General features: G+C 47.2%; 1 protein-coding gene across 6 annotated transcripts in view; it reads right to left on the reverse strand.

Moving 5' to 3' along the window:
- Window positions 1–26,349, reverse strand: part of LOC131189851 (major histocompatibility complex class I-related gene protein-like) — a 63,424-nt gene that overhangs the window by 14,521 nt on the left and 22,554 nt on the right. For 2 of the 6 annotated variants that reach the window (XM_058166392.1, XM_058166391.1), the window contains exons 3-8: window positions 23,546–23,824; window positions 20,274–20,555; window positions 12,470–12,562; window positions 10,861–10,893; window positions 4,146–4,178; window positions 3,115–3,148 (exon numbers count right to left, since the gene is read on the reverse strand). In XM_058166392.1, coding sequence (XP_058022375.1) covers window positions 3,129–3,148; window positions 4,146–4,178; window positions 10,861–10,893; window positions 12,470–12,562; window positions 20,274–20,555; window positions 23,546–23,824 — 740 coding nt within the window. In that variant the 3' untranslated portion in view covers window positions 3,115–3,128. Of the gene's footprint in view, window positions 1–1,929; window positions 2,245–3,114; window positions 3,149–4,145; window positions 4,179–10,860; window positions 10,894–12,469; window positions 12,563–20,273; window positions 20,556–23,545; window positions 23,825–26,349 lie in introns of those variants that run through there. The other 4 variants (XM_058166388.1, XM_058166389.1, XM_058166390.1 and 1 more) reach the window with 3 other exon arrangements.

The raw sequence follows: 26,349 nt of genomic DNA on the forward strand, positions 1-26,349 counted from the left end.
AAAGCCATTTGTAATTGCTTGTCATTGTTGATGTATATATGCATATGTGTTAATTTTTGCCTTTCCAGGTCCGTTCTTCTTTTGAGTGGGCAGCATGTCAAGAGTTTTGTTTTTTTAATTGAATTTATATCCCGCCCTTCTCCGAAGACTCAGGGCGGCTTACAATGTGTCAAGCAATAGTCTTCATCCATTTGTATATTATATACAAAGTCAACTTTTATTGCCCCCAACAATCTGGGTTCCTCATTTTACCTACCTTATAAAGGATGGAAGACTGAGTCAACCTTGGGCCTGGTGGGACTTGAACTTGCAGTAATTGCAAGCAGCTGTGTTAATAACAGACAGACTTAGTTTGCTGAGCCACCAGAGGCCCCGAGTGAAACATAGGCAGCTCCGTGCCTCTCCATTTCAGTTGGTCATTACAATAAGGGAGGTGGGGGATTTGACTATAAATGGGTTAATTTGGAGAAACGAAACCTCTGCTTGCAAACCTCTATGGGAGCTTGCAAGACTCTGAAAACGTATCAAGGTCGTATCAACAGGTGTGCGCAAGATGGTTCTCATAACAATGAGAACTTGTTTACATGGTCTACATGGAAGATTTGGGTCTTCATGGGGCTGGGGCATTCATGGTTTAATGATGTGAACTGATGCCATAGAATTTTATGATACTTAAAAGGACCTACCGTGTTTCCCTAAAAATAAGACCTATCCCAAAAATAAGCCCTAGCTTGATTTTTACATGTGCACCCAATATAAGCCCTAGCTAAGATCCCACCCACTCCATTGCACCTGGTTGCACCAGGTGGGGTGAGGCACATGGGTAAAAATCAAGCTAGGGTGGGGATGGTGGGGTGGAGCTGCTTATCTTTGGACAGTTGCAGCCGGGCTTCACGCACCCCTAACACCTGCCTCGCCTTCCGGCCCACTTCTTCTGTGGCTGTTTGCTGCCGCTTGTGCACGTTGTCCCCGGTCTCCGTTTTGCTGTCAGAGGCCTTCAGGAAAGGTCTCTGAAGCTGATAAAAGAGCTCTGGAATTGACATGCACAATGCCCCCGGCCTCCATTTTGCTGTCAGAGGCCTTCAGGAAAGGCCTCTGCAGCTGAGAAACGAGCTCCGGATTGATGCGTACGCCATCCCCGACCTCTGTTTCACCGCCAGAGGCGCCGTCAGAGCTCATTTCTCGGCTAAAGAGGCCTTTCCTGAAGGACCTCTGACAGCGAAACAGAGGCTGGGGGCATTGTGCGTGAGCAGCGTCAAGCAGCCACAGAAGAAGTGGGCTGGCAGTGGCCACACAGCCTCCTGCTGGGTGGGGCTGTTGGTGCCACTGACGTGAGGTGAGACAGTAGAAGACATCCCCCGAAAATAAGACCTGGTGCCTCTTTTGGAGGCAAAAAAAAAAGACCAGATCTTATTACACCGAATCTTATTGCACTGTCTAAATTTACATTTAGACAGTGTAATCCTGTCTAAATGTAAATTTTCCCCATAAAAAATTAAAAGGTTCAAGGCTCTTCTTGTCTTAAAAAAAAAAAAGTAGAAAGAGCAAAAATTTATAGTGTAATCCTGTCTAAATGTAAATTTAAGGTTATAAAAGTCCAGCAAGAGATTATAAAGTAGGTCAGAAGTCAACCAGTCATGTAAAATGTAAGTGCAATAAAAACCCAGGTGTGCTTAAGAAAGACAAGCAGCTGAAGGGAAAAGGTGGCAAGAGATTAGATGATCAGGGCCTCTGGTGGCTCAGGCTGCTAAGACAGTCTGTTATTAACACAGCTGCTTGCAATTACTGCAGGTTCAAGCCCCACCAGGCCCAAGGTTGACTCAGCCTTCCATCCTTTATAAGGTAGGTAAAATGAGGACCCAGATTGTTGGGGGCAATAAGTTGACTTTGTATATAATATACAAATGGATGAAGACTATTGCTAACATAGTGTAAGCCGCCCTGAGTCTTCAGAGAAGGGCGGAATATAAATGCAAATTTAAAAAAAAAAGATGGCTCTTTGTGGGCATCTAGACGCCACCACCCCTTCTCCTTCAGTTCAGGATCGTCCGAAACGATCCTGAACATCTTGGGTCCTTCCTAGTCTCTAGTTCATAAAACCAGGAGGAAAGCGACCAGATAAATAGCTTGGTGGCAAAATCAGTTGTTCATCAGCGGGAGAAAAAGAATCCCTGACCATTCAACAGGCCATCTTGAGGGAGGAGTCATTTCCTACTCTCCTCATGCTGGGACTGTCCACTCATCCTGCAAAGAGGAGGGAAAAAGCAGGCAAGGTCAGTCTGAGAGGAAGCCAAGAGGAACGATCACACAGTCCAGGCTGAGGGATCAGCGAAGATCAGCCCAGGGAAGGAATGGAAACAGCAGCTTCAAGAGAGGGATCAGCTGGGTGGGATTTTCCAAAGTGTAAGAAGGAGGGGCAGGGCTGGGACTGGCTCCTGAGGTGGGTGAGAATCTGCCCCACATGTATGGATGCATCCCCTTAAGCAGGGGTCTCCAACCTTGGTCCCTTTAAGAGTTGTGGACTTCAACTCCCAGAGTTCCTCAGCCAGCTTTGCTGGCTGAGGGATTCTGGGAGTTGAAGTCCACAAGTCTTAAAGGGACCAAGGTTGGAGACCCCTGCCCTTAAGTACACACATCCAATTCAACTCCCATGTTGCCTCCAGAAACAAATGTAAATAGATTCATGGCCTCCAGAAAGTCCAGGTCTTCCTTCAGCATCTGGAGGGTGGGATTCTCAGATGGACTCGAGGAGGGAGAAGCCCCCACTCCATCCATGAGTGTAGGACCCTCAAGAAGTTCTTCATTTGCCCCCTACCTCTCCCTTATACTGGGGACATTCCGACCTTCTCTTTGCAGGTCTCTGAGCCTCCTCATCCAATCAGATCCTGGGAGGTCTGGCCTTGCAGGGGAAGAGTTTGGGGGCAGGCAGAGCCCCCCCCTTTCCAGAGCCCCTCCGGATCACCCCCAAATTCCTTCCCTTGCAGCGCTTGAGATGAGCAGGAGAGAGAAGAGGGATTTCCCAAAGTATCTTCACCATCAGTTGGTCTTTGGACCTCAAAGCCCACATTTCGCTCCCTTCCTCCTCCCCACACAGACCCCAGTGGGGCCACTCACCTGCGAGGGAGCTGCTAAATGGCCAGGTTCCTTCCTGCATTGGAGAGAAAGACACAGAGTGAGTCTCTGCTTTGTCCTGGTCCTGTAATGAGGTCCCTTTCTCCTCACCATTAAACCTCTGCAGTTTCATGGATCTCTAAAAGGAGACCAGGCCATGTGATCAAAACAGGTCTCTTAACGGTTAGGGCTCCTGGCTTTTTCTGGTGGTTTCCTTATTTCCCATTCCAGAACTAAAGGGCCAGAACTAAAGCAAGAGCCATGTAAGGCTGCCTTCCGTGTCTGAAGGAAGGAAGCTGGAAATCTCACTCTGTCAAGGACCTTGGAATACTCATCTCTAATAATCTAAGTGTCAGAGGTCATTGTAACATCATTGGCGTTAAGAGTTGTTAACCTAATCTTGCGTCGCTTCTTCTCTGCTAATATTGAACTGCTAACTAGAGCGTACAAAACATTTGCTAGACCAATTCTTGAATACAGCTCATCTGTCTGAAACCCGCAATGCATATCAGACATTAATACAATTGAGCGAATCCAGAGATATTTCACGAGAAGAGTCCTCCACTCCTCCGCTCGCAACAGAGTTATGTCACCAGACTTGAAATTTTTGGGCTTAGACAACTTAGAACTTCATCGCCTTTGGTCCAACTTAAGCGTAGTACATAAAATGATCTGCTACAATGTTCTACCTGTCAATGACTACTTCAGCTTCAACCACAACAATACACGAGCACACAATAGATACAAACTTAAGGTAAACCACACCAAACTCGATTGCAGAAAATACGACTTCAGCAACAGAGTGGTCAATGCCTGGAATGCACTTCCAGACTCTGTGGTTACTTCCCCAAAACCCGCAAAAGTTTAACCTTAGACTGTCTACTGTTGACCTCACCCCGTTCCTAAGAGGTCTGTAAGGGGCGTGCATAAACGCACCATGTGGGCTGCCTTGGAGTTTTGATTCCATTGAGTGTGTTAACTGGAACCCCTGATAATAGCTCTTGTTTATTCAGGAGCAACTCCCTCTGACTTACCCCAGTCCAACCTGTTGGATCCTTTGCCACTTGCTGGAAAAGAAAGAAAAAAAAGTGGGAGGTAAGTTTCTTGGCTGAAGGAAGGAGATGGAGAAACTCAAATCTGACTCAAGCTGCTGCTCTCTGTCTCTTACACACACAAACACACACACACAGGGAGGGAGGGAGGGAGAGACCCAAAAATGCATTCAAAAGGATTGAATCAAGCTCCTTTAGCTGGGACACAGGAAAGAATCCTTAATATGTATACACATAGTTGTTGTGTCTTGTCCGCTCTCACCGCAGCCGGGGTCTGCTTATCTGCTCCCGAACACGGAGGAATGTATGCTTCCCGGCCCCAGTCCTGGCTCCATGCCCAGACAAGCTGCAGAGGAGGGGGCACCTCCCGGTCCCAGCCCTGGCTCCATGCCCAAGCAGGCTGCAGAGGAGGGAGCATCCCCCGGCCCCAGCCCTGGCTCCATGCCCAGGCAAACGGAGCAGCTAGACCCTCCCCCTCCTCCACAGCATGTGAGCCTGAGGAAAGTTTACTTCCAACAGCTGATTGGAGTGACCCTCGCATCAGAAGATTGGATAGGCGGAGGCAACAGAAGGAAGGGAGGGGCAGGCCTTAATGAGTGCTGAGTCATGGAGCCACACCCCATGGCCTATATAAAGGATCTGCTTTCTGGCAGTCTCTGAGTCAGGCAAAGTCGAACTTATCTTGCTGAAGTCACTTACTGGTCTCCTGCCTGCTCTGAGGACTTTGCTAGGACTTTGGGCAGAGCTGCAGAGGCAAGCCTGATTCGGATTTCCCTGACCCAGCCGTCAGCGGAGGAGTGGGACACGACAATAGTCCTCAACCTACAACAGTTCATTTAACGGCCATTTGAAGTTGCAGCATCACTGAAAAAAGTGACTTATGGCCATTTTTCACACTTACAACCATGACAGCAGCCTCATCGTCACATAATCAAAATTCAGACGCTTGGCAACAGAGTCCTGGGGTCATGTGATCCCCTTTTGCAACCTAGCAACCAAGCAAAGTCAATGGGGAATCCAGATTCACTTAACAACCTGATACTAATTTAACAAGTGCAGCGATTCACTCAGTACCTGTGGCAAGTCGTAAGGTGGGGCAAAACTCACTGAACAAGTGTCTCGCTTACCCAAAGAAATTTTCGGTTCAATTGTGGTCGTAAGTCAAGAACTACCTGCATACTCCAATTGTATGTACAATTGGAGAATGGATTAGTAAAGTATCAAATTTAGCAGAAATGGCAAAAATTTCTGCCTATTTGAAAGACTGTACACAAGAAAAATATATTTTGGAATGGAGAAAGTGGATTGATTATATTCAAAATAGGCATCAGATTAAAAAATATCAATTAGTTTTTGAGTGAAGTTAGGAATTGACATGTATTAGAGTTTAAGAAAGAAGGGAATTGATAGTGTGATGGTTTGATGGTGTGAAATGGACTATGTTTTATGTTATATTTTAGATTATGTTTGTTAGTTACAATATCCTGTATTCTGTTCTAGGAAGTCTCGGGGGGGGGGAAGGGAGGGGAAGATTATAAATTGATTGATTGCCATTGTACAGGAATAATGGTAGAATTAAACAAGTTGGAATGGTGTAAAGTCGGGGCTGCTCGGTAACCACTCCCGAAGGGAAAGGGTAAGGAAAGAGGAGTAAAGAAGGAAGAAAGTAGGTAGGTAGGTAGGTAGGTAGGAAAGAAGGGAGGGAGAAGAAAGGATAGGAGGAGAAGGAGGAGGAGAAGATAGAGGGTTAGAAAGGATGGTAGTGAGAAGTGGGAAAGAGGAGGGGAAGTAGGAAAGCGAGGAGAAGGATGGTGGGGAAAGTCGAAGAAGGATGAGAAGGGTAGAAAGGATTAAGGGAGTGAGTGGCGGTCGAGTAGTCCGGATTGAGCATAATTTGAGTATAGGATCGATTGTTGTATAAGTGATTGTATTGTACACTGGTCAAATTGTGGGAATTATTATGGGGAAAAAAAATAAAAAAAATTTTGCCCAAAAAAAAAAAAAAAAGAACTACCTGCATAACAGTTCATCAATCCTTCAGCCGGAGGGCACGGTGATCATGAATATATGTTACGATATTGAATTTAGCAATAGCAATAGAACTTACAGTATATACCACTTCACCGTGCTTTACAGCCCTCTCTTTACAATCCCTTTCTAAGCGGCTCACAGAGTTGCCCCCAACAATCTGGGTCCTCATTTTACCAACCTCGGAAGGATGGAAGGCTGAGTCGACCTTAAGCCGCTGAAACGCAAACTGCCAAACTGCAGGCAGCCAGCAGTTAGCAGAAGTAGTCTGCAGTACTGCATTCTCACCACTGCACCACCATGGCTCTTAAATCAGTGATGCCTAATGATTTCTTCCAACAACCAGTGCACCAAACTGCTCAGAAAATTAACAACCGGTTCTCCCGAAGTGGTGCGAACTGGCTGAATCCCACCACTGGTGCACACCCACCCTGCATGTGTGTGTGACCCCTCTTCCACCCCCTGTCTCCCACTCATGAGTGGCAGAGACCCTAAAACCAACTGGCTGGCAGGAGTCACGCACACATGCGCAGTAGAGCTGAACTGGGCCATCACAATCTTAAATGATTAAAGCCTATACAGCAACACTGGTTAGAAATTAAAATAATATGTAATGTAAAGCAGGAGTCCCTAAGGTCACCACCAGGACTTCATCCTTTCAGAACCTGGCTGCAGAAGTGGCATGCACGCCACATGCGTGAGCAATGGGCAAACACTGTCGTGTGTGCTTGCTGCTCGCACAAATGCAGCTGCATGCATTGCGTGCTTGCCTGCTCCATGTGGGGAACCATCCCATCCCTCCCTTGCTGGCCCGCAAAACTAATTTAAAACAAACCATGGATTTGGGATTGCATTTACAATCGTCAGGTGAATTGGGATTGGAAATGTAGTGTAGACAGTGATTGGGCTAATGAGGTACAAGATAGAAAGTCAATGTCAAGATTTGTGGTTTGCAATGTTTGGTTGGAACTCCCACTGATTGGGTTGAAAATATAGAAAACAGACTTCAGTTGCCATTTCCGCAGCCCGAGCAGAATCCAGGATATTTTCAGAAATACGTTCAGAGATAACATGGTGTATACCAGGGGTGTCAAATTCAAGGTCCGGAGGCCAGATCCGGCCCACAGGATGCTTAGATCTGGTCTGTGAGGCCGCCTTGGGAATAGCAAAAAATGAAGCTCAGGAGGGCCGTGTGCTCCATTTTCACTGGCAGAGGGTTGCAAGAGGCCGTCGCTGTTGTGGTCCGCCAGCAGCCTGTGGAGCTGGCAACGGAGTTGGATGGTGATGAGGCTGAGGTGAGGCCAGGGCCATTGGGGAGTGAGATGCGGACTCCAGAGCCTCCAGAGACTGATAGTAGTGAGGCAGAGGAACAGAAGGAGCCTCTTCCTAATAATGCACGCATGAGAAGAGCTGCCAGAAGGCAAGAGCAGCTCAAGCAAAGAGGACGACTCGGGAGTAGAGCCAAGAGATGATTGGCCCCTCTCATAAGGCTTAAAACAGACCAGCAACGGCATTTGGGCTTTGCCGGAAACCAACGTCGATAGCTTTGTCTTCTTGCATTTATTTTTGTATCTGTGACTTCTGAACTTTTGCCAAGAAAGGCCTTGGGCAGTTTGCCTAATTTGACCAAGGTTTGCGGTAGGACTGAGGAATTTGTGTTGGGAGGAATTTGCTCTAGTTTAGTTGAACTACACTGGGAATGAAGTAATTCTCAGCGGTTTGAATAAAGTTTGTTTGTTTTTTCACTGACTGAGTTTTCTACTACCTACTTGGGCCTGGGTCACAACAGTCGCAGCCGAAAACGGAGCTCGGGAACCCGTTTTTCATTGGCAGAGCACTTGGACCACCACAGGCGCCCCCTACACGAGTGACATCGAGCTGGCCATGCCCCCTGGCCCTCCCAAGGTCAAACACAACTGTTGTGTCTCGCTCGGCCCCCCCCCCGCTGCAGCTGGGCCCCTCTTATCTCCTGCTGGACACTGATAGTACAGAAGAATGTCCTGGCATGCCTCCAGCCCCCAGCCCTGGCACCATGCCCGGACAAACCGAACAAACAAACCTCCCTCCGATAGCATGTGCGCCTGAAGCCAGCCACGAGCTGGGATTACCAACAGCTGGAGACGAAACGATGCAATGGATAGATCCACGCTTCCGGAGAATGGAGAGGCGACATCAGCAAAAGGAAGGGAGGGGCAGGCCTGGATAAGTGCTGAGTCATGGAGCCACACCCCATGACCTATATAAAGGATCTGCTTTCTGGCATTCTCTGAGTCAGGCAAAGTCTAATCTGGATTGCTGAAGTCACACCTTGGATTCCTGCCTGTCTTGAGGACTCTGATAGGACTTTGGCAGAGCTGCAGAGGCACGCTTGATACGGACTTCCCCGACTTGGCCGTCAGAGGAGGAGTAGGACACGACAACAACCCTGCTGTGGCCTTTAATGAAATCGAGTTTGACACCCCTGGTGTATATAATTGTTAAAGGATTTGGATATTGAAGTGAAAGGATATTGAAGTCAACACAACATGTATACAAATGGCAACAGGAGAATAAAAACCAGAAGCAAGCACGTTGACATAAAATATTGTGATGTCAGAGAAGCAGCGAAAGAAAATACAATAGATCTAATTTATTGTCCGTCAGAAATTAATTTAGCTGACCTCATGACAAAGCCAATAAACATACAAAAATACAAGGATCTTAATTTTTTTTTTTAATTTACATTTATACCCCGCCCTTCTCCGAAGACTCAGGGCGGCTTACAGTGTATAAGGCAATAGTCTCATTCTATTTGTATATTTACAAAGTCAACTTATTGCCCCCCCCAACAATCTGGGTCCTCATTTTACCTACCTTATAAAGGTAGGTAAAGGAAGGATGAGTCAACCTCGGGCCGGGCTTGAACCTGCAGTAATTGCAGGCTGCTGTGTTCTAATAACAGGCTTCTAACAGCCTGAGCTATTATGGCCCTTAATAAAACAACTTGGTTTAAATGCTGTCCAGCTATAAATTGGGGGAGTGCTAAGATATTGGATTTAATAGCTGGAACAGTAAAGCGTACAATTGGCCAAAATACACAGTTGTAGTGGTTAGAAAGTGCCAACTCGTGCATGAGGCAATCTACGCTATGATTGGCTGCCATAAGTATAAAGGGGGAGTTTCCCTTTTTTCCCTCCTTTTTTCCTTCTCTGTCTTCTGTATATTGTTTTAACTTGCCTCATGAAATTCCTGTGTCCCTGACTATCTTGCGTGTTTCTTTCTGGATGACCACAAACCCCCATCCAATCAGAGCACAGCCAAGTTCCCACCCAATCAGTTCAAACCCCCACCAGCAGTTAAAAGGAAGAAACAGCTGCGATCACACATTGCTCCCAGAAGCACGAAGCTGAAGCCTGAAGATGACGAATAAGACTTCGTCGAAATGTCGCCAAGACACTTCCAATTTTACGCGGGAGAAAACCCGAATAGCCAAAGACTTATGTATATATTTATATATTTATGTATTTTATATCTATCTATCTATCTATCTATCTATCTATCTATCTATCTATCTATCTATCTATCTATCTATATGTAGGTCTTTGGTTATTCGGGTTTTCTCCCGCGTAAAATTGGAAGTGTCTTGGCGACGTTTCGACGAAGTCTCATTCGTCATCTTCAGGCTTCAGCTTCGTTTCTGGGAGCAATGTGATCGCAGCTGTTTCTTCCTTTTAACTGCTAGTGGGGTTTGAACTGATTAGGTGGGAGCTTGGCTGTGCTCTGATTGGATGGGGTTTTTTTTGTGCTCTGATTGGATGGGGGTGTGTCCTGTTTGGGTGGGGGCTTGGTTGTGCTCAAATTAGTCTGAGTTGCAGGGGGATTTGAGCTGGTGAGCTGCACTGCTGCTGTTTGGCTTCGTGGTCGTGGTCGTGCTACATCTTCATAGTGGGTGTCAGTCTGCTGCATATATGGATTGGAGGGGTTTGAAATGGCTAATGTTGCAGCTGCGGTCTGGCTTCTGGTCCTTGGTCGTGCTTCCTGATCAGTGTGAGTTTGGGTCTGCTTTCTGGGTGGATGTGTGGTGGTGACATCCTGTGTGGACCTCGTGAGTGTGGGTCTGGTGTCATTCCTCGTGTTAAGGACTCGTTTGTCATATATATAATACAACTTTGTGTCAGTGTTAGTGACTTCACCTGAACAGGTGCTATGCAATTCCTTGACAATACAGATGGATCCAAAGTGACTTTTTCCAATCAGTTCATACTTAGAGAGCCTTTTTGGTGGGAGACCAAGAGGAGATCCAGCTGGCATCCACCAAGGCTCCTTTTCTCTCTAAATGCCTCTTTTTGATCAGTACTTTTACGGAGCTTCCTGATCGCGCTACAGCCAACCCTTTCCTTTCTGCCTGCTTGGAAAAACAGAGCAACTTCTCAATCAGAGGGATCTTCCACTCAGCTGGGTCTTCTCACTGTTCCATGAGTTTCTCATATCAGATGTTTCTTCTTGGAGTCTCCGCTCACAAGAACAGCCCAGCCCATCCTCCTTAGCTTAATTCTCGGTCCTCTGCAGCTTTATAAAGCTGCTCGGGACATTTGGATTCACAGGGAACACATACACACTCAACGGATGGAGCCTCTGATCCCTGCTCTGAGTGGGAGTTAACATGTCAAGTGGGGAAAAAACCACTCACTTGTTGCTGCTTTGTAGCCATCCTCATGTTTTTCTGCAAGGAAAAAAAAAATCAGTGAAAAAAAGAGACTCCACCAGAGATCATCCAGTCTCTGTCTCTGTAGGGGAAGAGCCCCAAGGGAGGTCTTCACAGTTGCTGAGTCACAACCTCTCCTAGCAATCAACAGACACAAGAAGATCTACAGCAATGGTGTCAAACTCGCGTGGTCTTGTCATCGTCACGTGACGTCTTGTGACTTTCCCCCCCTTTGCTAAACCGGAGGCGGGTGCGGCCAGCGCGGGATGTATTCGGCCCATGGGCTGCGAGTTTGATCTACAGACTACAAACATGTTGTGCCTTGCCCGCCCCCCTCTCCGCAGCTGGGCCCCTCCCATCTCCTGTTATCTGAGCCAGAGACTGATAGTGAAGAAGAATGGCCTGGCATGCCTCCAACCCCCAGCCCTGGCACCATGCCCGGACAGACTGAGCAAATAAACCTCCCCCCTACAGCGTGTGAGCAAGAAGCCAGCCACGAGCTAGAATTGCCGGCAGCTGACAAAACGTGGACAGATCCCCGCTTCTGGAGAATGGAGAGGCGACGTCAGCAAAAGGAAGGGAGGGGCAGGCCTGGATAAATGCTGAGTCATGGAGCCACACCCCATGGCCTATATAAAGGATCTGCTTTTTGGCATTCCTTGAGTCAGGCAAAGTCTCATCTGGTTGCTGAAGTCACACCTTGGATTCCTGCCTGCCCTGAGAACTCTGACAGGAATTTGGCAAAGCTGCAGAGGCTTCGTGGCCACGCTTGATACAGACTTCCCAGACCTGGCCGTCAGAGGAGGAGTGGGACACGACAAAACATTTGATTTTCCCCGAGAGAGACTTGCTGCCTCCAAGATGGGAGGAGAAATGGGGGAAGGGAAAGCACCCAATTTTCATTGAAATCTTTATCTGCTGCCCTTGGACAAAAGCTTTTGAGTAAGACAGAACTGTGATGCCTCTTCGCAGCTCAGAAAATGACAGGGAATAACAACCCCCTGCTCAAGCAGGAGACCTTATACAAGGGAGGGCTGCTGGGGGCTCGCAGGGGTTCGGGAGAACCTCCAGCTAAGATTCTGTGCAGTTCGGAGAACCCCCAAATCCCTGGCTGGCCCCGCCCACCTTCCCTGCCTCTCCCAGGAGTCCCCACATGGCCTGTTTTGGATACAGGTACTGTAAGTGTAGGGCGTGCATGGAAGCTCGGGGAAGGCGAAAAATGGGCCTTCCGGAAGTTCGGCAAGGCCAGGAACAGGTCTGGGGAGGCCGTTTTTGCCCTCCTGGAGGCTCAAGAAAAGCCTCTGGAGCCTGGGGAGGGCAAATATCACCACCTCGCGTCATGGTGCAGGAGGCCGACTAGGCCACAGCCCCCCAGTAACAGGGCAGAGAACCCTTTGCTAAAATTTTTGAAGCCTACCCTTATTTGACCATTTTAGTCAAATAGTTGTCCAGTCCCTTTTCCAGTGTTGGAACACCCACAACTTCTGAAGGCAAGAAAACAGAAGGAAGCCCAGAAAAAGCCCCCCACCCAAAGGGAGAGATTCAAGAGAATCTCCCCATTTCTCTTCAATCACCCCCCAAAAAAGATACTTACTGTGGAATACCAGGATCCCAGCAATCAGACACACCAGGGTAAGACCAGCCAAAACAATGCAGCCGATGAGGAGCCCCATGTTAGATTCTGGAACTGAATTGGGAGAAAGAGCAGATTGAAGGAGAACCACAAACAATCCTCCCAATTAAAGGAGAGACTTAATGCAGCCCAAGGACCGGAAATTCCCAAATTTAATAAGTCTAAGGATCTCATCTTTGTGTCCCTCTAACTGTAGAAGGAAGACCCCTTATTTATTTATTTATTTATTTATTTATTTATTTATTTATTTATTTATTTATTTATTTATTTATTTATTTATTAAACTTTTATACCGCCCTTCTCCCGAAGGACTCAGGGCGGTGTACAGCCTTCATTTAAAACAATTAATATACATATTAAAATAACAATTAAAAAGCTTATTCAATAAAAGGCCGAAATTAAAACCGTCCAATTGACCCTATAAAATACCCAGTAAAATTACAATTTAAAATTTAAAATTTAAAATTTAGAATTTAAAAATCAGGCCAGTCCCGCTTGGATAAATAAATAAGTTTTCAGTTCCCGGCGAAAGGTCTGAAGGTCAGGCAATTGGCGTAAACCGGGGGGGAAGTTCGTTCCAGAGGGTAGGTGCTCCCACAGAGAAGGACCTTCCCCTGGGGGCCGCCAGCCGACACTGCTTGGCGGACGGCACCCTGAGAAGACCCTCTCTGTGAGAGCGTACGGGTCAGTGGGAGGCATGTGGAAACAGCAGGCGGTCCCGTAAGTACCCGGGCCCTAAGCCATGGAGCGCTTTGAAGGTGGTAACCAAAACCTTGAAGCGCACCCGGCAGACTGCGCAGGAGTGGTGTTACCCACCCGCGCAGCTGCATTCTGGACTAACTGAAGTCTCCGAGTACACTTCAGGGGTAGCCCCATGTAGAGAGCATTGCAATAATCCAGTCGAGAAGTGATGAGGGCATGAGTGACCGTGCATAACCCATAACCCACCTTGCTAACCCATTGTTAGAAGACACGTCTTCATGATGCTGCCTTTTTCTCACACCAGCCCAGCATGAAGGCAGCTGATATTCCTCTTTAGTTGTTTAGCTCAAAAACAGCAGTTTGCAATTTTGTGACTCTCAGCACTTTATAGAAACAAAAACTTCCAACAACACAATCGTGTATCTATATCTATTTCCCTCCCCCTCTCTCTTCCTCATCTCTCCCTCTCTCTCTCATCTCATATCCCTCTCCCACTCTCTCGCATCTCATCATCTATAAAAACCAAACAATAAAAACATTTTTTTGCTTTTTATAAGCTTTTCCGATATATCATAACTTTAAAAGCTTAAAAACGCTTTTAAAGGGTTCTGGCGATCAGGCAACTCAGCTGGGATCGTCAGTTTATGTCCTGGATGTGAGGGATCTGTAAATATTTTCACGGCCCTCTTCTTGATTCGTGCAGTATACAGATCCACTACTATTAATCTTCTCATAGTTCCCATCACCAATCTCTTTCCATTTATGACTGTATGACTGTAACTTTGTTGCTGGCAATCCTTATGATTTATATTGATATATTGACCATTAATTGTGTTGTAAATGTTGTACCTTGATGAAGGTATCTTTTCTTTTACGTACACTGAGAGTATATGCACCAAGACAAATTCCTTGTGTGTCCAATCACACTTGGCCAATAAAAAAAAAAATCCTCCTTCATGGGAGCCAACTCAGAACCTTCTCCAGGTTCTCGTGTTGTTCAAGAGTCTCACCAAGCACAATATCGTCTAGGTACACCAGCATCTCTATCAGATTCATGTCTCCTACTGTCTGCTCCATACGTCGTTGAAATGTCGCTGGGCCCCTGATAACCTTTGAGACATTCAATTAAATTCACAGAACCCCAAGAGGCAGATGAAAGCAGTTTACTCTTTCATCTGGATTTTTCATCATCTGGATGCATGGGAATTTGATGGTAGCCACTTCTCTGACCCAGCATACTGAACCACTTTGCCCCTGAGAAGCAATGTAGAGCATCTTCAATCCAGGGGGTAGTGTACTCATCTGGAATGGTCTTCCAATTGGGGGTACAGTAATCTATGCACATTCTCAGAGACCCATTCTTCTTTCAGACCGCTACTATGGGAGAGGCATAGAGGCTCCAAGATTCTCAGATGATCCTGGTATTCTTCAACTCTGCTAGATACTCTCTGACATCATCTAAGTCAGGGGTCTCCAACCTTGGTCCCTTTAAGACTTGTGGACTTCAACTCCCAGAGTTCCTCAGCCAGCTTTGCTGGGAGTTGAAGTCCACAAGTCTTAAAGGGACTAAGGTTGGAGACCCCGGATCAAAGTGACTTAATAGAATCTTCCAAGACCTCGCTCAGAATGGCTTATCTTCCTTAGACTGATTCAATATTGGGTGCTCCTAGTGCACCCCAAGTCAAATCCATCCTTCGAGAACAGATGTCGTCAGCTCCAAAGTTGGTCTCTAGTCCTCTCCAGTCACTCTGGGGCAAACTGTGTGTTCTTCAGGTAGAACCAATCTATTGAAACCTCACCCTCAGTCTCTTGTCCTGTATCAGGCAATATGACAGGGGTGACCAGACACAGTTGTCTCAACAACGTTTGGTCCTTCAATAGAATAGAATAGAATAGAATTTTTATTGGCCAAGTGTGATTGGACACACAAGGAATTTGTCTTGGTGCATATGCTCTCAGTGTACATAAAAGAAAAGATACGTTCATCAAGGTACAACATTTACAACACAATTGATGGTCAATATATCAATATAAATCATAAGGATTGCCAGCAACAAGTTATAGTCATACAGTCATAAGTGGAAAGAGATTGGTGATGGGAACTATGAGACGATTAATAGTAGTGTAGATTTAGTAAATAGTTTGACAGTGTTGTGGGAATTATTTGTTAAGCAGAGTGATGGCCAACTGTTCTTGTGTCTAGTTGTTCTGGTGTGCAGTGCTCTATAGCGTCGTTTTGAGGGTAGGAGTTGAAACAGTTTATGTCCAGGATGTGAGGAATCTGTAAATATTTTCACGGCCCTCTTCTTGATTCGTGCAGTATACAGGTCCTCAATGGAAGGCAGGTTGGTAGCAATTATTTTTTCTGCAGTTCTAATTATCCTCTGAAGTCTGTGTTTTTCTTGTTGGGTTGCAGAACCGAACCAGACAGTTATAGAGGTGCAAATGACAGACTCAATAATTCCTCTGTAACCTTTCTGTAAACCTTTCAGGGAAGTCAGTAACATTCCAGATTCTGACCACAATCCTCCCTTAAGCCTGCCTCGAGGCCTTCATGGAGATCACCTCCGGGATTACCTTCAACATTCTCTCTTCTGGGATCAGCTTCTCAGTTGGGTCCCTCACTGGGGGCCTTCTGTAGTTTCCAAACTAGGTTGGACGTCGTGGTTTGGATAGCTTTGTACAAGTATGTCTGTAGTGCCCTGCACTCCCATAGTAATAATAGATCACATGCTTTGCTAGCTTCTCAGCTGAGGCAAAAATGTCTAGTTTAATGAAAAGAAGGACTAGGGGAGACATGATAGCAGTGTTCCAATATCTCAGGGGTTGCCACAAAGAAGAAGGACTCAAACTATTCTCCGAAGCACCTGAGGGTAGAACAAGAAGCAATGGGTGGAAACTAATCAAGGAGAGAAGCAACTTAGAACTAAGGAGAAATTTCCTGACAGTTAGAACAATTAATAAGTGGAACAACTTGCCTGCAGAAGTTGTGAATGCTCCAACACTGGAAATTGTTAAGAAAATGTTGGATAGCCATTTGTCTGAAATGGCGTAGGGTTTCCTGCCTGGGCAGGGGGTTGGACTAGAAGACCTCCAAGGTCCTTTCCAACTCTGTTATTATATTATATTAAATGCCTATTCCCCTCCCCCATTGGCTGACCCAGCCCAGCTTCCACTCAAGTATGAACCACCCCTTGCTCTCCATGAGGTATTTGTCTTCGTTTCTGAGATATTTGGGCTTCCGTAGCAGTGAGCAAGCATAGTCATCTTCAGTTCTCCTCATCCCCGTGCCTGGTGATGAATCAGGTGTGGCCTCTTTGACTTCCTCACCACTTCTGTTGCCCTAAATCTCCTTATGAGCTCATGATACCCCCAGGTGTTCCCCTCGGCCAGGGTCTTTAGCTGATTCCAGATTGGATCTGAGAATTAAAACACCCCATGAAAATTGCTTCATCCTGGTCCATTCCACTTCAATTGGCTCCATCCCCTTCTTCTACACCAGCGGTTCTCAACCTGTGGGTTGGGACCCCGTTGGGGGTCGAATGACAATTTGCCAGGGGTCGCCTAAGACCATCGGAAATATGGGAAGTATACTTGTGAGTTGAAGAATCGCGCTCCAATGGTTGACTTCACAAGCCAGCTGCAGTCTCTTCAAATCGCTAGCCGAATTCGGCTTCAGGCGTGATCAATTAAAAAAGAGAGAAATCTTTGCTCTGATGTCTCCCTCTCAAGCCAGCTGCAATCACTCCCAATCGCTAGCCTAATCTGGCTTCAGGCGTGATAAATTTAATAGGGGAGGAGTCTCCGCTTTAATGCCTCTGTCCTCAAGGCAATCGCAAGCAGTTCAGATCGCTAGCCAATACGGCTTCAGGCGCGATAAATTCAAAACGAAAATAATTTTGCGGTTGGGGGTCGCTACATCATGGGGAATTGTATTAAAGGGGTCGCCACATCATGAGGAATTGTATTAAAGGAGTCGCAGCACTATAAAGGTTGAGAACCACTGTTCTACACAATCTGACATAGCAACCTGTTCAAGCATCTGATGTATTCAGACTGCCTTTTACCTCTCTTCTAGTACATTTGCTCGAACCGGCTAGAACCAGCAGGCTAGAAACTGTTTCGGCAGGCCCAGACTCATCCTGTAGTAAACAGAGGTAAACGTGCAATGTGAATTGCCTTCCGCCAAGTGTTAAGCTTCTAATGGCTTCTGCAGAGGGACCCTTCAGGCTTTTTCTGAACCTCTGCTTCTTTTGGGTGTACGATACATCCCATTCTTCACCTGTTCCATCCATGCTTTGTATTCGTCTTCCCCATCTGGGACTGGTTGTATCCCCGAAAAGGTATGCAGTTTCATGTACCCAGAGTCCGCATAGTGGCTACCAGTCTGGGTTTGGATGGATGTCAGACTTCCCATAGCCTGGGCAGACCCTGCCCTTGCTGCACCTATGGTAACCAAAGTGTGTGTCTCCTCTTGGGTACCCAATGTCTTCACTAAAGGCGAGACCTATGGGGTCAGGTGTAACAGCCTTAATAACAACAACAACAACAACAACAGAGTTGGAAGGGACTTTGGAGGTCTTCTAGTCCAACCCTCTGCCCAGGCAGGAAACCCTACACCACTTCAGACAAAAGGTTACCCAACATTTTCTTAAAAAATTCCAGTGTTGAAGCATTCACAAGGTCTGCAGGCAAATTGTTCCACTGATTAATTGTTCTAACTGTCGGGAAATTTCTCCTTAGTTCTAAGTTGCTTCTCCTTGATTAGTTTCCACCCATTGCTTCTTGTTCTGCCCTCCGATGCTTTGGAGAATAGTCTGACTCCCTCTTCTTTGTGGCAACCCCTGAGATACTGCTATCGTGTCTCCTCTAGTCCTTCTTTTTATTAAACTGGACATACCAGTTTAAATTTGGGGCCAAATTCGAATAAGTTTTTTAATTATTCTTTTATTTGTATTGTGTTATTGATTGTTGTTTTACCTGGCTGTAAACCGCCCTGAGTCCTTCGGGAGAAGGGCGGTATACAAATTAAATAATAATAATAATAATAATAATAATAATAATAATAATAATAATAATAATAATAATAATATTATTATTATTCCGAGTTCCTGCAACCATTCTTCATATGTTTTAGCCTCCGGTCCCCTAATCATCTTTGTTGCTCTTCTCTGCACTCTTTCTAGAGTCTCAACATCTTTTTTACATCGTGGCGACCAAAACTGGATGCAATATTCCAAGTGTGGCCTTACCAAGGCATTATAAAGTGGTATTAACACTTTATGTGATCTTGATTCTATCCCTCTGTTTATGCATTGGCTTTTTTGGCAGCTGCTGCACACTGCTGGCTCAGATTTAAATGATTGTCCACTAGGACTCCAAGATCCCTCTCACAGTTACTACTATTGAGCATTTGGGGTTTTTTTGCCCCAGAGATGTTAATTGCTACACTTGTCTCTATCTCCTCACACCACATAGTGATGGCGGTGGAGTCTATTGCTTTTCCTCACTTGGCTCATGTCCCTGGATGGGGTCACTCCACCCATCCGCAGTAGAGAAAGGCTAGAAGGAGATTCCAGACGAACACACACATACACCGTTGTAGTGCTACCCCCAAAAGGGCTGCAAAAGTCCCACTCCTTCTGTCCCTTTCTCCCAGGTAACCTGTTGCTTTTCCGCTCTCAGTCACTGATTTAATGTATCGGGGTCTCTCTCTCTCTCTGATCGCTCACCCAGGCACTTCCACTTGCCCAGCTCAGCTCATCTCCACTGTCCTTCAGTGAGTCAACTTGCTTCTGCTTCCTTCGGGCGTGTCTGGTCCACCCTTTGGTCACTGGCTCGTTTTCTCGCCTGGATCGGCTCTCCTCTGCAGCCTCCTGATGCGTCTGGTCACTGGATCACTCTCTCGCATGGATCGGCTCTCCTCTGCAGCCTCCTGGTGCATCTGGTCACTGGATCACTCTCTCGCATGGATCGGCTCTCCTCTGCAGCCTCCTGGTGCATCTGGTCACTGGATCACTCTCTCGCATGGATCGGCTCTCCTCTGCAGCCTCCTGGTGCATCTGGTCACTGGATCACTCTCTCGCATGGATCGGCTCTCCTCTGCAGCCTCCTGGTGCATCTGGTCACTGGATCACTCTCTCGCCTGGATCGGCTCTCCTCTGCAGCCTCCTGGTGCATCTGGTCACTGGATCACTCTCTCGCATGGATCGGCTCTCCTCTGCAGCCTCCTGGTGCATCTGGTCACTGGATCACTCTCTCGCATGGATCGGCTCTCCTCTGCAGCCTCCTGGTGTGTCTGGTCACTGGATCACTCTCTCGCATGGATCGGCTCTCCTCTGCAGCCTCCTGGTGCGTCTGGTCACTGGATCACTCTCTCGCATGGATCGGCTCTCCTCTGCAGCCTCCTGGTGTGTCTGGTCACTGGATCACTCTCTCGCATGGATCGGCTCTCCTCTGCAGCCCCCTGGTGCGTCTGGTGACCACTCTGGTTGCGGGCTCGTTCTCTCGACCCTTCTCTCTGGATTGCCTTCGCTTCCTCTCTCTGGGTCATCTTTGCGCTCTCTCTTTCTCTGGACCAGTTTCATTCTTGTTCTCTCTCTCTCTCTCTCCCTCTCTGGCCCCGTCACCCCCCACACTGGCCCCTCCAATCAGGGATAAGAGGCAGGGTGATGGCAGGGCAAGCTGAGAAACACTTCCTCCTCTCTACCTGCTATCCACACTCCTTCTCCTCTTCTCCCTCCAAATTACTTTTGCTTCGGTCTCCACTGTCTCTTTTCCCCTTCATGCGGCGTCTCCCCCTTTTTTTAATTCTCCTTCTTCTCCTTTGTTCTCCCCTTCATGCCACACACCTCCTCTCTCTATAGCCCCCTTTTCCTGAGCTGCCCCTTCCCCCCCCCTAATTTCCAGCAGGTCTCTTATCTGGCGATGATCCGCTGGATAAGTTACCACTCCTGCAACCATCCTGTGCACTCTGGTCACTTGGTGCCGCCTCCCAGGATGTCCCCAGCTAGTTGTTACCGATCCAATCGAGCCTCGGGGTGTCCACAACTGAGCCTCTCACCCTTCAAGGCCACATCCAGAGGCTCCTGCAGGCTGTCGTGCTCCACGTGGCACCGATAGCGGTCCCTCTCTTTGGGATCGATCCGGACGCTGAGCCAGTAGTGGTAGGTCCCATCCACGTTGGGGGCCACAGACCCATAGAAGGTGTCCTCCAGCCAGACCTCCCCGTCCCTCGTCCAGGAGGCATCGATCTCCCTGGGGTAGAAGCCGTGGAGATGGCAGATGTGCGTCTCCATCCCATCCTCCAACTCCTTCCTTCTGGTCACTGTCACCTTTGGGGTCTCTGCAGAAAATACACGGCCAGAATGAACACTGAATTTCCACAACAGCTGGCAGAATAAGTAAATTCGTCTTTGATTTGTGTCTTTTTCCAGGACTGCCTGGAAAATGTACACAATTTTAGCAAAGAAAAAAAACACCAAAAACTCTGGAGCTGCTGTAAGGTCCAGCTTCTCCCTGTTATTTAAGATTCTTGAAACTTTGTATTTCAAAAGGAACCTTTTATTGAAAAGAGGTGAAAGCAGGACAGAATCAAAGCAGGCTCTGAGGTCCCCCAGGGCATGCAACTAGGATAAAGGAAATTAGGAACCTCTGCCAACAGTCCGGATGTGGATTCAGCCAATCCGCAGGTGTGAAGTTGCTATCCTACCCGCCGCTCTGAGAAAGAGATAAGAGAATTTTCTCAGGGCCATCTTCCGGGCGTTGCAATCCACATGGCCCATCTTCCCCTTACATTCCCCAAGAGCAGGGGTGAAATCCAGCAGGTTCTGACAGGTTCTAGAGAACCGGTAGTGGAAATTTTGAGTAGTTCGGAGAACCTTGGGGCCTCTGTGGCTCAGACTGCTAAGACAGTCTGTTATTAACAGCAGCTGCCTGCAATTACTGCAGGTTCAACTCCCACCAGGCCCAAGGTTGACTCAGCCTTCCATCCTTTATAAGGTAAATAAAATGAGGACCCAGATTGTTGGGGGCAATAACTTGACTTTGTATATAAATATACAAATAAAATGAAGACTATTGCTTAACACAGTGTAAGCGCCCTGAGTCTTCGGAGAAGGGCGGGATATAAATGTAAATAAATAAAAATAACCTGGCAAATACCACCTCTGGCTGGTCCCAAGAGCGGGGAGGGAATGGAGATTTTGCAGTATCCTTCCCCTGCCACGCCCACCAAGCCACGCCCACAGAACCGGTCATTTAAAAAAATGAATTTCACCACTGCCCAGGAGGTGAGAAATTTCCAGGCATCTAAGGCGCCAGGCAACGGTTATAAATCAGGTGAAAGATTATACAAAAAGACGAGGCAAGAAATAGGACAGGTAGAAAGAAAAGAGAAACTAAATGTATCAAAATCCAAACTCTCTCCCCCTTCCTCCGAAGAATGGCAGATACATGGATCTGACAGCGGCTTGAAATGTTGGCCACACCACTACTCAAGGCATCTCTTCGCCTTTGGAACTGAAATGCTACACGGTGCTACCCTGTGATTTTAGGAGCAGAGGTTTAACACTGAGTGCAAGATCTTCGTAAAAGCTGCCTAGAAGAGGGCTTTGGGGAAGAGGCTGGGAAAGGAAAGAGATGGCAAGTGAGCAACTTAGAAGACGTTCTTTGTAAGTTCGGTCTGCAACCCAAAAAGTGCTTTTTCCCAAGAGGCAACTGGACTTTCTTATTTTTCTTTAAAGAGGTTTCACTTCTGAGCCAAGGAGCTTCTTTGGATGGTGGGGAATCGAAGGATTTGGGCTCCACACCCATTTTCTCTACTCAGGTGACCCTGTTGTGACCCAGGCCCAAGTAGGTAGTAATAAACTGAGTCCATGTGTTGTGCCTCGTCCGCTTTCCCCGCAGCCGGGGCCTTCTTATCTGCTTCCGAACGCTGAGCAATGTCCTAGCATGCCTCCCGGCCCCAGCCCTGGCTCCATGCCCAGACAGGCTGAGGAAGAAGAAGCGCCTCCAGCCCCCAGCCCTGGCTCCATGCCCAGGCAAACGGAGCAACTAGACCCCGACCCCTCCCCCACAGCATGTGAGCCTGAGGAAGGTCAATTACCAACAGCTGCAAACTGGAGTGACCCTCGCTTCAGGAGAATTGATAGGCGGCATCAACAGAAGGAAGGGAGGGGCAGGCCGGGATAAGTGCTGAGTCATGGAGCCACACCCCATGGCCTATATAAAGGATCTGCTTTCTGGCATTCTCTGAGTCAGGCAAAGTCTACCTTATCTTGCTGAAATCACTTTCTGGTCTCCTGCCTGCCTTGAGAACTTTGCAAGGACTTTGGCAGAGCTGCAGAGGCACGCCTGATTCGGATTTCCCTGACCCGGCCGTCAGCGGAGGAGTGGGACACGACACCATGGAAAAACAAACAAACTTTATTCGAACAGCTGGGAATTACTTCATTCCCAGTGCGTTCCACTCAAAGTAAAACAAATGCCTCCCAACACAAATTCCTCAGTTCTCTTGCAAACTTTGGTCCAATTAGGCAAAATGCCAAAGGCCCTTCCTGGCAAACGTCCAGAAGCCACAAAAACAAAGATGTAGACGAAGCAGAGGACGCAGATACCAACGTTGTTTTCAGGCAAAGCTCAAACCCCAGTGATGGTCTGTTTTAAGCCTTATGGGAGGGGCCAATCATCGGGGAGGGATGTGCAGATTCCAGAGCCTTCAGAGGCTGACAGCAGTGAGGCAGAGGAACAGGAGGAGCCTGTTCCTAATGCACGAGAATGCATAATGCACAAGAATCTCATAATGCATGAGAAGAGCTGCCAGAAGGCAAGAGCAGCTCAAGCAAAGAGGACGACTCAGGAATAGGGCCAAGAGATGATTGGCCCCTCCCATAAGGCTTAAAAGACCAGCAATGGCGTTTGGGCTTTGCCAGAAAACAATGTTGATAGCTTTGTCATGCTGCATTTGTTTCATATCGGTGTCTTCTGAACTGAACAAAGAAAAGCCTTTGGCAGTTTGCTTAATTCGACCAAGGTTGGTGATAGGACTGAGGAATTGTGTTGGGAGGAATTTGCTTTAATTTAGTTGGACTACGCTGAGAGTGAGTTAATTCTCAGCTGTTCTAATAAAGTTTGTTTCCTACTACTTTCCTGACTGAGTTTCCTACTACCTACTCGGGCCTGGGTCACAACACCGTGTGGACTTCAACTCCCAGAATTCTGGGAGTTGAAGTCCACACATCTTCAGATTGCTATGGTTACGAAACAGTGGCTTAGGATCTCATCTCATCTAATATAAATCCAGCACTGTTATTTCTCCTGCCCCAGGGCACGCACCTGTGCTCGGCAGCATCGCCTTCTTCCGATAGGACAGGTACTTCTCCAGCCACTCAATGCATTCCTCCTCCAGGTAGATTTTATTTCTCCGGGACCACTGATGATTAGAATCCCAATTCCTCTTGGTGATCTGGGCGAGGGGGTCAGGAGCCACCCAGGTCAGGGTCTCCTTATCGAAGGAGAGGAAGGTCCTCCCGTCGTAGCCATATTGTGAATAACCTCTTTTGCTCCTGTTTCCCTGGAGTTCACAGCCATAAGCGGTCTGCCATGTGTGAAACCCTGAAAAAAAAAGTACAAAAAGGGGTAAGGAAGGTTCTGGGTGTCCCCCACCCCAGAAACCCCCTGTTGTGGTCCATCAGCAGCCTACGGAGCTGGCAACGGAGTTGGACAGCAATGAGGCTGAGGTGAGGCCAAGGCCATCGGGAAGTGAGGTGCGGACTCCAGAGCCTCCAGAGACTGATAGTAGTGAGGCAGAGGAACAGGAGGAGCCTGTTCCTAATGCACGCATGAGAAGAGCTGCCAGAAGAGAGCAGCTCAAGCAGAGAGGACAACTCGGGAGTAGGGCCAAGAGATGATTGGCCCCTCCCATAAGCTTAAAACAGACCAGCACCGGTATTTCAGCTTTGCCAGAAAACAAGGTTGTAGCTGCGTCTTCTACTTCGTCTTCTGTTTCATGTACATCTTTGTTTTTGTGGCTTCTGGACGTTTGCCAGGAAGGGCTTTTGGCAGTTTGCCTAATTGGACGAAGGTTCGTGAGATAACTGAGGAACTTGTCTTGGGAGGCATTTGTTTTACTTTGAGTTGAATGACGCTGGGAATGAAATAATACCCAGCTGTTCGAATAAAGTTTGTTTTTCCACGGACTAAGTTTATTACTACCTATTTGTAGATGCTCACTTTCCTTTCATCCCACCAAAAGTGGGCAACACCACCACCAATAGCTATTAAGCTATTCCATTGCTAAATACTTATTGACAGTCAAGACTTTCCATTCCCTGAGATTGGCTGGCCTTCTGTAAAGCTTCCACACTTTGGATCTTATCCTACTTTCACTATGGAGAGTAAATCTACATCTTCTTAATGTTATTTATTTATTAATCTGAAGTCAATCAATCAGAATCGAGCTGGAAGGGATCCTAGAGGTCTTCTAGTCCAACCCCCTGCTCAAGCAGGAGATCCTATACGCGTGATGGCGAACCTATGGCACACGTGCCACAGGTGGCACGCATAGACATATCAGTGGGCACGCGAGTTCAGCTCCGGTGTGCGCAGGGGAACAGGCTGTTTCCTGCCTTTGGAGGGCCTCGGGTGGGAGGCCTGTTTTTCTCTCTCACCTGGCTCCAGAGCCTCTCTAGGAGTCTGGGGAGGGCAAAAACAGCCTTCCCTACCCCCTCCTGGAGATCTTCTGGAGGCCGAAAACAGCCCGTTTGCCAACTTCCAGTCCCGTTTCAGTTAAGTGGCTGTCCAGCGTCCTCTTAAAAACGTCCAGTGACGAAGCTCCTACAACCTCTGGAGGCAAGCAGTTCCACTGGTTTAATTGTCCTCACTGTTAGGAAGTCTCTCCTTTTCCAGGTTGCTTCTCTCCTTGATTAGTTTCCATCCATTGTTTCTGGTTTTGCCTTCTGGTGCAAAATAAATTGACTCCCTCCTCTTTGTGGCAGCCCCTCAAATACTGTAATACTGCTATCATGTCCGCCCCAGTTTTTCTTTTCTTGTTGTTGTTGTTAGTTGCGAAGTCGTGTCCGACCCATCGCGACCCCATGGACAACGTTCCTCCAGGACTTCCTGTCCTCTACCATCCTCTGGAGTCCATTTAAACTCATGCCTACTGCTTCAGTGACTCCATCCAGCCATCTCGTTCTCTGTCGTCCCCTTCTTCTTTTGCCCTCAATCTTTCCCAGCATTAGGCTCTTCTCCAGTGAGTCCTTCCTTCTCATTAGGTGGCCAAAGTATTTCAGTTTCATCTTCAGGATAGAATAGAATAGAATGAATAGAATAGAATAGAATAGAATAGAATAGAATAGAATAGAATAGAATAGAATAGAATAGAATAGAATAGAATAGAATAGAATTTTATTGGCCAAGTGTGATTGGACACACAAGGAATTTGTCTTGGTGCATATGATCTGGCCTTCTAAAGAGCAGTCAGGGTTGATCTCCTCTAGAACTGACTTGTTTGTTCGCCTTGCAGTCCAAGGGACTCGCAGGAGTCTTCTCCAGCACCAGAGTTCAAAGGCCTCGATTCTTTGGCGCTCAGCCTTTCTTATGGTCCAACCTTCAAAGCCATACATTGCAACTGGGAAAACCATAGCTTTGACTATACGCACTTTTGTTGGCAGGGTGATGTCTCTGCTTTTTAGTATGCTGTCTAGATTTGCCATAGCTTTCCTCCCCAGGAGCAAGCATCTTTTAATTTCTTGGCTGCAATCCCCATCTGCGGTGATCTTGGAGCCCAGGAAAATAAAATCTGTCACTACCTCCATTTCTTCACTATCTATTCTCTAGACTAGCCAAACCTAAATCCTGCAACCATTCTTCATGAAAGAGGCAGGCAGTTAAGAAATGTGAAATATAAATAAATGAATTCATTCATTCATTCGTTCACCCAGCCGCCTCTCTCACACAAAGCAACTCAGGGTAGTATACAACAATCAGTCAAATATATAGACCAGAGGTCTACAAACCTGGCAGCTTTGTGGATTTCAACCCCCAGAATTGAAGCATGGCTGGCTGAGGAATTCTAGGAATTGAAGTCCACAAGTCTTAAAGGTGCCAAGTTTGGAGACCCCTGATACAGACAATAA

This window comes from Ahaetulla prasina, chromosome 2 (genome assembly GCF_028640845.1).
Source record: "Ahaetulla prasina isolate Xishuangbanna chromosome 2, ASM2864084v1, whole genome shotgun sequence".
NCBI lineage: Eukaryota > Metazoa > Chordata > Lepidosauria > Squamata > Colubridae > Ahaetulla > Ahaetulla prasina.